This window comes from Geotrypetes seraphini, chromosome 2 (assembly GCF_902459505.1).
Source record: "Geotrypetes seraphini chromosome 2, aGeoSer1.1, whole genome shotgun sequence".
NCBI classification, from domain to species: domain Eukaryota; kingdom Metazoa; phylum Chordata; class Amphibia; order Gymnophiona; family Dermophiidae; genus Geotrypetes; species Geotrypetes seraphini.
In genome coordinates this window covers 292,345,581-292,358,896 of record NC_047085.1, presented here as the reverse complement: position 1 = coordinate 292,358,896, position 13,316 = coordinate 292,345,581, and the positions used below count along the sequence as shown (strand labels likewise).

Below are 13,316 nucleotides of genomic sequence, written 5' to 3'. Positions count from 1 at the left end.
GATGGTGGCCAATCCAGGTCCCTAGTACCTAGCATTCCATGCTACCGATCCAGGGCAAGCAGTGGCTTCCCCCATATCTTTCCCAATAAAAGACTATGGAATTTTCCTCCAGGAAATTGTCCATTCCCTTCTTAAAACCAGCTACACTATCCACTCTTACCACAACTTCTGGCAATGTGTTCCAGAGCTTAACTATTCCCTAAGTGAAAAAAATATTTCCTCCTATTGGTTTTAAAAATATTTCCCTGTAACTTCATTGAGTGTCCCCTAGTCTTTGTAATTTTTGATGGAGCGAAAAATCGATCCACTTGTACCCATTCTACTCTGCTCAGAATTTTGTAGACTTCAATCATATCTCCCCCTCAGCTGTCTCTTTTCCAAGCTGAAGAGCCCTAACCTCTTTAGTCTTTCCTCATATGAGAAGAGTTCCATCCCCTTTATCATCTTGGTCGCTCTTCTTTGAACCTTTTCTAGTGCCGCCATATCTTTTCTGAGATAAGGGACCAGAACTGAATGCAATACTCCAGGTGAGGTTGCACTATGGAGAGATGCAGAGACATTATAGCATTCTTAGTCTTGTTAACTATCCCTTTTTAAATAATTCCTATCATTTTGTTTGCTTTTGGGGCCGCTGCCACACATTGGGTGGAAGGTTTCATCATATTGTCTACAACGACACCCAGATCCTTTTCTTGGGCACTAACCCCCAAGGTGGACTCTAGCATCTGGTAACTGTGATTTGGGTTATTCTTCCCAATGTGTATCACTTTGTACCCCTGAAATCCCAGAAAATCCAGTCCAAGGGGAAGAGATCTTGTAGGGATAAACCAAACAGCTATGGAGCAAAATGTAAGTGCGTGGTGGCAGATGATGCATCTCTTCTTTTCCTGACTGGGTTATGCATGAAGCCTCAGGTACCCCACTGCAAGGTTTCTCTGATTTGTCAGGTTTTTATGGAAAGCCTATTTAATGGGACTGGGAAGTGCTGTGCTGCCTTCTGGCATGCTTGTTCCACTTAAGGGGGATCCTTCTCCCAATCAGGCATCCCTGCCTTGTACCTCACCGGCTTCTGATGTAAGCGACTCTTCAGAGCAGGACTGGGATGACTGGAAGTCCCTTTTCATGCCTTTGTTATCACAGGGCTCTTCAGCGACAGTGGACAATGTGAGATCCCTTTCGGGGTCCAATAGCCAAGGTGCACCAAGATGATGGTTGTTGTAGCAGCCCACTTTCACTAGATGGTTGTCCAGGTGCATCTTTACCTGGATGATTTGCTGATCAGGGCCCCCTCTCTGGAGAATTGTGAGCGTGTGGTCCAGCAAGTGGTGAGCCTCTTACAGTACCTGGGCTGGATAGTCAACTTCCAAAAGAATCATCTTCAGCCGACTTAGTGCTTGGAGTAACTGGAAGTCTGCTTTGACATGGCGTAGAACCATGTCTTTCTTCCCAAGCCACGCAACAGTACTCTCTTCTGTCCAGATGCTCCCCGCAATGTCACTCCTTGTAGATGAAGCTCTCCTGGATGGCAGAGGTGAAGTGCAGCCTGCATTGTTGGCTCCATGTGGAGAACTTGGCAAGGAATATTATTATTATTATTATTTTAGGATTTTATATACCGCCTATCAAGGTTATCTAAGCGGTTTTACAATCAGGCACTCAAACATTTTCCCTATCTGTCCCAGTGGGCTCATAATCTATCTAACGTACCTGGTATGCCTCTCAGAATCAACTCATGGGTGACCTTCACGACTGATAACAGCCTCAATGGCTTAGAGGGGGGTGTCTGCTGCGGTCTCCCCCTCAAGGGCAAGTGATCCTCATCAGAGAGCAAATGGTCCATCAGTCATCTGGAACTGAGAATCATTCAGTTTGCCTTGCTGCATTTGCAGTTTTTCCTGACAGTGAAAGCTGTCAGGCTGTTTTCGGATAACACCACCAGTGTGTCATACATAAGTAGATAGGGTGGCACCAAAAGCGCTTTCCTTTGCTTGGAAGCCCGGATGTTATTTCTGTAGGTTGAACTTCACTTGAAAGTTCTCTCTGTTGTCCAAATAGCAGGAGTAGAAAACATCCAAGCCAACTTTCTCAGCCAGCAGACTCTGTACTCTGGATCCCGGAAAATGGTTTATGTCTCACAATTAGTATCACATATACAACCTTAGATACACATATTTTTTCCCGTTTAGGATCTCAGCGGTGCAAGCTGTGAGAGCATTTCATTCACAGAGTTGTTTGCACTAAAGTCTTCATCAGTCTTATTTTATATAATTTTTTATAAATTATTTTTATTATTTAAATATTTTAATTATAGAAAAGTTAGAAAAGTACTCATCTCTTTTAGAGAAGCATAGCAGGGGCTCTTCACCAACATAGGCTATGTTTCGCCCAGGGGGCTTTATCAAGGTATTTTCCCCTGACAAAAAAGAAAAAAGAGAGTCACCATAAAAAGTTTCAATCATATCATTTTCACTTATAGTTTACAGCTAACTCATACAGACATATCTTCAAGCCCATATCAGTAGCCAAAAAACTACTACTGATATGGGCTTGAAGATATGTCTGTATGGGTTAGCTGTAAACTATAAGTGAAAATGATATGATTGAAACTTTTTATGGTGACTCTCTTTTTTCTTTTTTGTTAGGGGAAAATACCTTGATAAAGCCCCCTGGGCGAAACATAGCCTATGTTGGTGAAGAGCCCCTGCTATGCTTCTCTAAAAGAGATGAGTACTTTTCTAACTTTTCTATAATTAAAATATTTAAATAATAAAAAGTATTTTCCCTATCTGTTCCTGCAAGCTCACAATCTAACTGCTTCCTTGGGCAATGGAGGGATTAAGTGACTTGCTCAGAGTCACTTGGAACAGGTTGGGATTGAACTTGCAACCTCAAGTTGAGGAAGCAACTCTAATCACTAAGCCAGCCCTCCACTCTCTCTCTATTTTCACTCTTCTAAATAACTTAAAAAAATTTTAGGACCATCATACCTGAAGCAAATATTAAATTGAAACACAGTTCTAAAATATATTCATCAGTGCATAAAATGATAGTGATTTGGCATTCTTGTTTGTATTAGATTCAAATAAAAATATGCAGAAATGTTACCCTAACTAGGATTGTCACTCAAAAGCAAACCCATAGAAGCTACTTAGCTGACATGGCAATTTCTTCAAGTTCATGGATGATGTCAAAGCAATGCTATGCTCCAAAACCACTCAAGCTTTACTCTGTGTCAGGATCCAAACCTAAGCAAAACTGAAATAATAGGCACATTAATGTATGATCCTAAAATCTCTCACAGATTTTCAGAATACATTCATTCTCTTTACTATGACTTGTAAAGACATACCCTTGGACTCTATATATGACACCCAAATTTGATTAATGAGCTCTTAAACATCAACAACCAAATATTAATGTTAACGGGCATTCATTAAAACTTGTGCACGTATCTGGCTGTGTGCTGTTCTGTAAGTCAAGGAGCCTAACTCCCATAGTGCATATCCCAAAAGGGGCATGGCCTTGGGAGGAGCATTCCAAAATCTTATGCCAGTAGTTATAGAATACTGGATAAGCGTGCCTAATATGGGCATCAGGTTTTCTCCCTATGTTTCAGAAGGCATAAGTCTGGTGCCCAAATTAGGCATGGGAATCAATGCTATGTGACCTTTATGGTATAGCGCAGGGGTGTCCAACCTGCAGCCCCGTGAAGTATTTTGTGCAGCCACGGTCAAGGGCGATGCAGTGTTTTCCTCTGCTGCCCCCGGGTGTTTACCGTCTTGCCAGCTCCTTCCTCTGTCTTGCTGCAGCCTTTGCACGTTTGTGCAGCCCTAGAAAATTTTTTTTCAGCCAATGCGGCCCAGGGAAGCCAAAAGGTTGGACACCCCTGGTATAGCGCTTAGTGATGATTTTTTTGGGGGGCACACATTTTTGAGTGCTATTTATAGAATCCTCCCCATACTGTATAAAATATGAGTTCCACAAGTATTTTACCTGTGAATATATACAGCTGCTTCTAGGCAGGCACAAAGTCTTCAACTTCATTTTAGGCACAATGAGACCCATAATCAAAAAAGATAGACATCCAAAAAGCATCCTAAATCAGCACTTGAACGTCCTAATCGCCAGGACATCCAAATGCCATTAATCAAAAAACATTTTTCTGTACATCTAGCGAGGTGTTCCTTCCTCTGTACGTTCAGAGTACAAGATGGGCATGGTGGAGGCATGTTATAGGTGGGCTTTGGGCAGTCTCAAGTAGAGGTGGTGGAGACAGTGACTGTGTCTGATTTCAAAAAAGCCTGGGATAGCACTTGGGATCTCTTAGAGAGAGGACAAGATAATGGTTACAGCAGATGGGCAGACTTGATGGGCCATTTGGCAGTCATGTTTCTAATGATCTTTCTCCTCTGACTGTGTGACCATAATATGACAGTTGTAATGTCATCATTTGAGCTTCGAGTGACATAACTGGTTTGATCTGTTCCAAAATTGATTGGTTAGTTCTTCTGGCGGTCCATGGCATACATAAAATCCTTCTCTAGCACCAAAACTCAAAAGAGTCAATCTTCCTTCTGTGTTGCCTCTGCAGTGTCCAGCCCTTGCATCTGTAATTGGCCATTCAGAAAATGAGTGTATGGACAAGTCTGATCTTTGCCTGGAGTGTTACTTCTTTGCCCTTGAATACTTTGTCGAGAGCCTTCATTGAAGAGCGACCAAGTGCTATTCTGCGGAGCATTTCTTCCCTGCAGTTGCCTCTTTATTTACAAAAGAGCCCAGGAGATTGAAATCCTTTATAACTTCTATTCTATCACCTTCAAGCTCAAAATCTTCATCATTTTCCCTGTTCTGAACCTTCTCAGTAGATAACAGCATGTCTTCTTTGCTGCTGGTGATAAGCGTTGTATCATCTGCATAGCGCAGGTTGTTTATATTTTGACCACCAACTTTGAGACCAATGCTTCCTTCTTCCAAATTTGCTTTTCTGAAGATGGCTTTTGCCATAAAGGTTGAACAGGCAAAGTGACAAGATGCATTCTTACCTGACGCTACACCTTATTGGAAACCAATCTGTGCCACCACACACTGCTCTTACTGTAGCTTCTTGGTTTTCACAGAGACTCCCCATCAGCTGAGCTATGTGTGTGGGCATTCCCATCTGTGCTAGAGCTCTCCATAGTTTATCATGATCCCGACAGTCTAAAGCTCTGCTGTAGTTGATGAAGCAAAAGCATAGGGGCTTTTGATATTCTTTGCTCCTCTAAGGATCTTAAAGTGGGAATACCTGGAGATAGGATCATTGAACTACTCAGGGCTCTTTCGTCACTTGGAGATAATGGGAACGGGGACACTAGCAGGCACATTAGTTAGTGGGTGTCAACATAAATCACGGCAGTCCGTATTAATATTAAAACATAGTTGTTCCTACATTATCTGGCATCAGATTTGTTCAGTGTTTCAGATAACCTTGGTGTTTTATAAAAAGTATCACGTCATTTATTTATTCAGTTTTCTATGCCATTCTCCCAGGGAAGCTCAGAACAGTTTACATGAATTTATTTAAGTACTCAAACATTTTTCCCTGTCTGTTCTGGCAGACTCACAATCTATCTATTGTACCTGGGGCAATAGGGGGATTAGGTGACTTGTCCAGGGTCACAAGGAGCAGCACAGGTTTGAACCTACAATCTCAGGGTGAGGCTGTAGCTTTAACCTGTACCACACACTGCTTTCAGGCTCTGACAAGTAGACTCAGCTTTCTCTTCTTCATGTTCATGTTACCTCATATCTTGATTACTGCAACTCCATTTATGCTGGTATCACAAATATATTGTTCAAAGGTCTCCAATATATTCAAAACATGGCTATCCATACTCTTTTATCATGTCAGAAATTTTGACTATACTACATTTCTTTTTGTTCAACACCACTGACTGCCTGTTAAATTTAGGATCCACAAAGCAGTATTTACAGGTTGCCTTCTTTACCTTGCCTCTCTTACTGTCCTTTATACTCCCTCTTGTCTATTACATTTTGCTTTGGGCTTCAGACTACTCTCCCTTCTGCTATCTTCACCCTGGACTCTACTTTAACAATGAGTATTCCTTTTTCTTGCTTCCTTTACCTCTTCAATTAGAGCCTTCCCATGTCAAACTTAGGTCATTACTGAAAACCCAGTTTTGTGGCTAGGCCTTTGGGGGTATCATGAGCCTTGGCACACTGGGTCAAGTTTCTTTCTGCTATATACTAGCTGGCTTCCTTCTTCTTCTGTCCTGTTGATTTTATGGAGTTCATTTTCTCTTTTATATTAATTTTATTGTACACCACTTTCATTTGCTTCTGCGTGAAAGGTGGTTTATAAATTGTGTTTTGCACAACTTGATGATATCTTTTTGAGTTATTGGTATCAAAAATCTGAGTGATTATACATAGCTTCAAAAGTACAGATGCTTGGTCCTCAAGGTTGTAAATAGATCTAATTTTCAGGGCAACCACAGTGAATATAGCTATAATGTATTTGGTTTAAGAAACAGATGAAATTAGATAGTGCATGTACCACAAAAAAACAGACTTATTTGTGGCTTTACAGAATTGGAGTTATGCATTGGACAGCTGCAGCACTTGGATATACAAGTATGCCTTGTATGCTGTCTTGTGAAGAGTTCCTGATGAATTCTTAGTCAGTAAACAAAATGGTTATTCCTCCTCCTCCCTCCTTGCTGAATTTAGGATACATAATGGCAGTGACATTTTGTCAGCATAAAACTAGAGAAAAAAATCAATTTGACAAAATAGGTTTGTAAAGAATTATAATGCCATTAGAATATGCATTAAGCAAATGACTTATTTTTAAACTACAAGCTTTATTTCCTCTCAGTATCTCCTCTCCCTGAACTACCTTTAATACATTTGATTCATGTTTTAAATTAAAAATAAACACTGGCTTTTACAAAGCTGCAGTAGAAGTTTCTACCTCGGGCTGGTGAGTTAAATGCTCCAACGCTCACAAAATTCCTATGAGTGTCAGAGCATTTACCTTGCCGGCCAGTGGTAGAAACCACTACCACAGCTTTATAAAAGGAGCCCAAAGCCTCCTAGAAAAAAACAATTAGATGAAATCTGGTTGTCCATAACATTCTATCACATTAAATGTTGAAGAGAAATTATTTGTTTTTATTTTTCTTAATGTCACTAATGCTTGTCCTCAAATATGAGTGAGTTATTATAGACAATGAATGATAAGGTTGGTTGATCACTGTTGCTTGTATGCCAAGGAGTGTGCCATAAAAGATTCATGTTGTCGTGTCTTTTCATGCAGGGAATTTGGATGGAGAGACCCAGAACTTCCGGAGGTTATACAGATGTTGCAGCATCAGTTCCCTTCAGTGCAGTCCAATGCCGCTGCCTATCTGCAGCATCTTTGTTTTGGAGACAACAAAATCAAAGGAGAGGTATGGGCCTTAATTTATTTTCCATAACCAGAAGAAAAATAATAGGGACTAAAATTAATGAATTAAGTTAAATGGGTGTATATGGCATGTGAAAGCTTATTTAATATGCTACTTGGGAACTACCCATGCCAGTTAAGCTTTGGCTTTTTTTCACCTTTAAAAAGATGGATCAGTACTACAGTTGCCTGCAATTGTTAAAGTTCTGACTCATATTTTATGGGGTTAGAATGCACAGTCAGCTGCAAATAGTGATATGTTCACTAAGAGACTGGCCAAATAAAGCTGACTTTCACTTAAAATTTTGTGTAAGTCTAGCTGGCTAAAACTTATGGTGCTTATTCATGACTGTCTAACTAACACTGGAAATCAACACTACCCAACTATATCCTTTTCTGCCTGGCCCAATTAAACCATTATTCTACTCTCTGCATTAAAATCATTGCTCCTTCCTGCCCAAGACAAAAGTGTAGTGTGAGAATTAAGAACATAAGAATTGCCGCTGCTGCCAGTGGTCCTTCTAAAGTCTGTATCTTACTCCCAGCTTAGCTTGGAGATATTTTAGGGGAACTTTTGAAGAAGAGGGAGATTGATGATGTATTTTTTCTAAAGAATTAAGTGTGTTATTTATTTATTTGTTTTTAATATTTCTGTTCCGCTTAAACCTAAGCAGATTACAAGTTAAATAAAATTGCATTGCCTTAAGGCATGTTGAAAAACTTCCCTCTCTGTCCCAAGTGGGCTCACATTCTAACTAAAGTGCATATCCAGCAAAAAACATGTTTATCTTCCATAGGAAAATTGGATAGTGAGGGAAATATCACCCCCACAGCAGGTTGACCTTGGGGTAGGAAGGAGTGGAATGGTAGGAGAACTGTTTTTCTCCTTATAACTTTTTAAATGTAGGTAGTATGGAAGTAGAGTTCCAGTTCCCACTCCACAGTGCCAGCCAAAAAGGCACAGCGATGCCGGCCCTCAAGCTGCTCCTCTGAAGATTGGTGGTCGGTTCTCAGACTATCTGGAGGCCTGGGAAGGAATAATGTCCAACCACTGGATCCTGGAGATTATCAGAGAGGTTTACAAGGTAGAGTTTGTGCACCCTCTCTCTGACTGGTTCATGGATTCGCTGGCAGGCCAGCCAGAGAAGTCAGAAAAGGTCCGAACAACGTTACAAAGGTTGCTAGATATTCAATCCATAGAACCAGTTCCTCCAGAAAACTTGGGCTCCAGCAGCAAATGACTTTTGCCAATTCCTAATTTTGTCCTTTTTTAGGTATTCTGGATAGGTGTTTGGGCTCTTTTCTTGGAACCTATCAATATGGAATTTGTCATTTATTCAATTTGTTCTTTTCCACCCCATCCTGTTACATTCTGTTCAGTTCTGTATATATCCTTCTGCCTGTAGCAGTACTGGGTCTATTAACCCCCAATATATCCTTTTGGAACAAGCACCCCCTTTCCCAGAAGGTTGCCCAGTTCCTAACAAATCTAAATCCCTCATCCCTGCACCATCGTCTCAACCACGCATTGAGAATACAGAGCTCTACCTGCCTTTTGGGTCCTGCGCATGGAACTGGGAGCATTTCTGAAAATGCAACCCTGGAGGATCTGGATTTCAGCTTTCTACCTAAGAGCCTACATTTGTCTTTCAGAACCTTCCTCCCACATTTTCCTATGTCATAGACATGTACCAGGACAGCTGACTCCTCCCCAGCACTATCTAAAATTTTATCTATGTGACGCGTGAGGTCCACCACTTTCACACCAGGCAGGCAAGTTACCAAATGATCTTCACGCCCACCAGCCACCCAGCTATCTACATGCCTAATAATTGAATCACCAACTACAACCGCTGTCCTACCTTCCCTCCTGGGCAGAAGCCCCTGGAGACAGAAGCCCCTGGATGATAGTTCTCTATGAAAAAAGGACATGACCAGCTAAGTAATGTGTACATAACATAATGTGAAGAAATGGATTCTCAGAGTGTAACCTCTGTGTGAAAGTGAATGATATATATAATGTGAAGAGAAATCATTAGGGTGTTTATGAAAAGTGACCCAAGGGACAAGACAAATCATTTGAGCAATGGTTGGTCAAGATTAGAAATGAATAAAAGAAAGATGTGCTACGGATATACGTACAAAGGTATCCTCTCCTAGGACCACAAAAATCTATCAATAAGAGTTAAAAACCAAAAAGAAAATAAATTTTATTAATAATAAAAGTATGCAAGAGATAAAAAGAAGGTGATCAATGCTACTGAAAAAACTAACAAAAGAGTATGAAGAGACATGGAATGAATGTTATACAAACAATTAGTAGTAAAAATACTATCCTTAATCAATGTCTAGGGCTAGAGATTGAGAAAAATAATCATGAAAAGGGCATATTTGGCCATTTTAAAATGTAACAGATTGCCAAAACCCCAATGAGGGGATAAGAGCAGGACTGCTGAAGGTACTAAAAACAGGAACATTGGGAGTAAAATAATAAAATAGTAAAACAAGAGACCCACAATAAAAACACTTTGAAGTCTCAGGGGAAAATGTTGATAAACAAAGAAAAAATGCACATGGCGTCAGCGCTGAGAATTATAAGTATTGGCTCTCTATGAAAGAAATTATAGTTAGCTATGGATTTAAAATAGGCTTTAAAATAGGATTGAAGCATAATACAAAGCCTACCGAAAAGTAAATAAATGTGCCAAGAGACATACCCTAAAAAAATCCGGTAAGCAAAAGTATTAGATGAAAATAATGTGCAAACGAATGCGATAACAATACTAGGGCTTGGAGGCAAGCAGGAGAGACTAGCAGAAGAGGGAGTAAAGGCAGAAAAGGCAGAAAAACACTTGGGAAGTATTCCATAGGGGCTTGGCCAGGGAAAGTAGAGGCAGGAGACCAGGGGAATTGACGAGAGTTAGCTCCGCCCACACCCTGACGTCGACCACCGAAGCTCCCCCTCGAGAAGGGACGAGTCATCTCTATAAGAGAGCAGAAGGAGACCACAGCAGGCGCAAAGGACACACAGCAAGGCAGACACAGAGAACACAACAGGTACAGAGGACAGCCACAGCAGACCGACAAGCGGGCAGCAATGGAAGCAGCAGACAGAAGCAGGATGTTGAGCTACCCAGTTTTCTGCACCGTCTGCCATATGTATGACTACCTCCCATCTGGGAGGTGGTCTTACGTATGCACTCAATGCGGAAAACTGGAGAGCCTGAAGAAACAAGTCAGACTCTTTGAGGGCAGAATTCTGGAACTGGAGGCACTTCAAGCAATGGAGAAGGAAGACAGAGATGCAAGGAACTTCAGGAGGACAGAGATGCAGAGAACATCAAGACAGAGGACACCATCGAGGAAGAAGTCTGAGAGTTGGAGAAGGTCATAGAGGAGGCATACAGGGAGGCCATGGAAAATCACCAGCAACAGTGGAACTGCCAAGATACACATACAACGAGTGTGGACCACCCAATGGACAACCACCAGGAAGAAATGGGTGACACAGCAGTGAGATCTGGAAGCAGCAGAGGGAACCCACAAGAAGACAAGCCCAATGCAAGCCAATGCCAGGATGAGAGAAAATGGAAGGGCACAAAAGACACGGACCTACGGCTGGAGAGATGGACATACACCAGGGACACGGATCTGCGGCTGGAGAATCAAGAGAAGATAGAGAGGGCAGCAATCACTGTGGGGGACTCCATCATCAGACAAGTTGACAGCCACATAGCAGGAGGAAGACTGGATCGACTGGTGACCTGCCTACCGGGAACCAAGGTAGAAGACATAGTGAGCTGCATCAACAGTGTGGAAGAAGAAGATACGGCGGTGATTATCCATGTGGGGATGAACAATGTGAGTAGCAGTAACTACAACAGAGAAGTACTGAAGGACCAGTTCCAGATGCTAGGAAAGAAGCTGAAGACAAGAACGCAGAGGATAGCATTCTCGGAGATTCTGTGTACCAGGGCTGACGAGAAGAGGAAGTTGGAGCTGCAAGCAGTCAATGCATGGATGCGGCGCTGGAGTGAGGAAGAAGGATTCCACTTTGTGCGTAACTGGACGATGTTCTGGGGGAAGAGCAAGCTATACAGGAGGGTTTCGATGGCTGGAATGGTTAATATGGGCTGGAGTGAGCTTTGATGGAGACTCCAGTAGATAGAACCTAAGCACACTACTGGGTAGGGCTCTGGGTTTCTGACCCAGAGATATCTAAGAAAAAGGACCATTTAAATTAAATAATTAATTTAAACTAAATATACTAATCAATTGCCGTAAACAATGCATGAGTGCGTGAAGTTAGAGCAAACACTATACAAAGCGCATATATTAGAACCAAAACTATACAAAGCGCATAGATTAAAAAGCCATAGGGTGACTTACCAAATTGTAGAAACGTTGTGTATCAGTAGAAAACTGGTATACAAATGTGAGAATGTCGCGGGAAAGCGCCAGATTTGTCCTGTGTTAGTGACAATGCTAAGGGAGAAGAGAAATATGGAAAGCAGTTGAGGACACAAGACCTTGGGACAAACCAAAACCAAGTGAATGTGAAAATCGAAGGTGACCAATTAAGGTAAAATGAACTTTAGAAAAAGTGAGTGATAATTAGCAATTTTGTGGGTATAAAGATAAAGTGAATGAAAGAAAACCCATCCAGAGACAGTGAGATGTGTTGTTATGGATAAATCAAATGCTGTGGCATTTACTGATTATAATTAGTGTGTGTAATATTTGTATAATGTGATATGTGTGTAATCAGTGTGACGTAAGTAAGTGTGGGAAATAAAAACAACCTAGGCCTTCACAGTGCAAGGCTTTGCATTGGCAGATTCTTTTTTAAATATTATCAGAATTAAGCACCTCCCAACCTGGATATTTCAGTTTGGATTTCTGTCTTCTGTGTAACATAAGGCTTGTTGTGTCTTCATAAAATACCAGGATGAAATGGCAGAATCATGGCTAGATTGGAGCTATAGGCACAAATGTTAGTGTGTAAAGTATATGCATATATATATATTTTTTAACTACATGTACGTTATGACTCTGCCTTGAACATGCTTATGTGTGGGTTGTAAAAAAGTACACATTTTTCTAGTAACATAGAAACATAGAAACATAGAAATAGACAGCAGATAAGGGCCCACGGCCCATCTAGTCTGCCCACCTTAATGTCCCTCCCCTACCTTTGCCCTGATAGTACACTTTGCCCTGATAGTACACTTTTATCCCTGTAACTCCTGGGGTAATTTTACAGAAGCCTTTTGCTATGTATTAAAAATGGTTTTATGTGAGAAAACATTTATAAAATTACCCCCTTTTAATTCATTTATGAGAGCAGAATAGCTCTTCATAGAGCTCCTGAAAGTCATAAGCCCAGTCCAATAATTCAGAATCTTTCCCTCCACCAACACTATACATATTTGGTGCCAAGAAACACATTTTGCAATGTTCTCTGATTTGAGTGATGTCTTCTATCAAGGAAAGAGGAATGTCAAATGACTTTAAATCAAAGGAATGAAACCTGCATTATTAACACTAGATGACAAGTTGGCTACCTGCCAAACTGACATAGAATGCAACATCTAGACAGGTTAAAGCATCTTTTCATTTTTAGCAGACCCCGAGGATTCTAAAAGTGAAAAGAAATGCACTTGGGTTTTACACAAGACAGGAATGGGAAATAGAAGATAGCCTTCAATGAAATCTGCTTTCATCGAATTCTCCTTACTTTCTTAAATGGGAAAATGATTATAAATAATGTTAATAATCAGTTTTCCTGATCAAGAGTACTACTATTCCATAATAGCTACCTTGCTGCTTATATACAAGATTACAGCTGAAGGCTTTCATTCCTCTAATA

At 40.9% G+C, this 13,316-nt stretch overlaps 1 protein-coding gene across 6 annotated transcripts in view; it reads left to right on the top strand.

The window, feature by feature from the left end:
* CTNND2 (catenin delta 2) overlaps window positions 1-13,316 on the top strand; it is a 1,866,736-nt gene that overhangs the window by 1,298,768 nt on the left and 554,652 nt on the right. For all 6 annotated transcript variants that reach the window (XM_033929835.1, XM_033929832.1, XM_033929833.1 and 3 more), the window contains one exon: window positions 7,319-7,451. In XM_033929835.1, coding sequence (XP_033785726.1) covers window positions 7,319-7,451 — 133 coding nt within the window. The remainder of the gene's footprint in view (window positions 1-7,318; window positions 7,452-13,316) is intronic.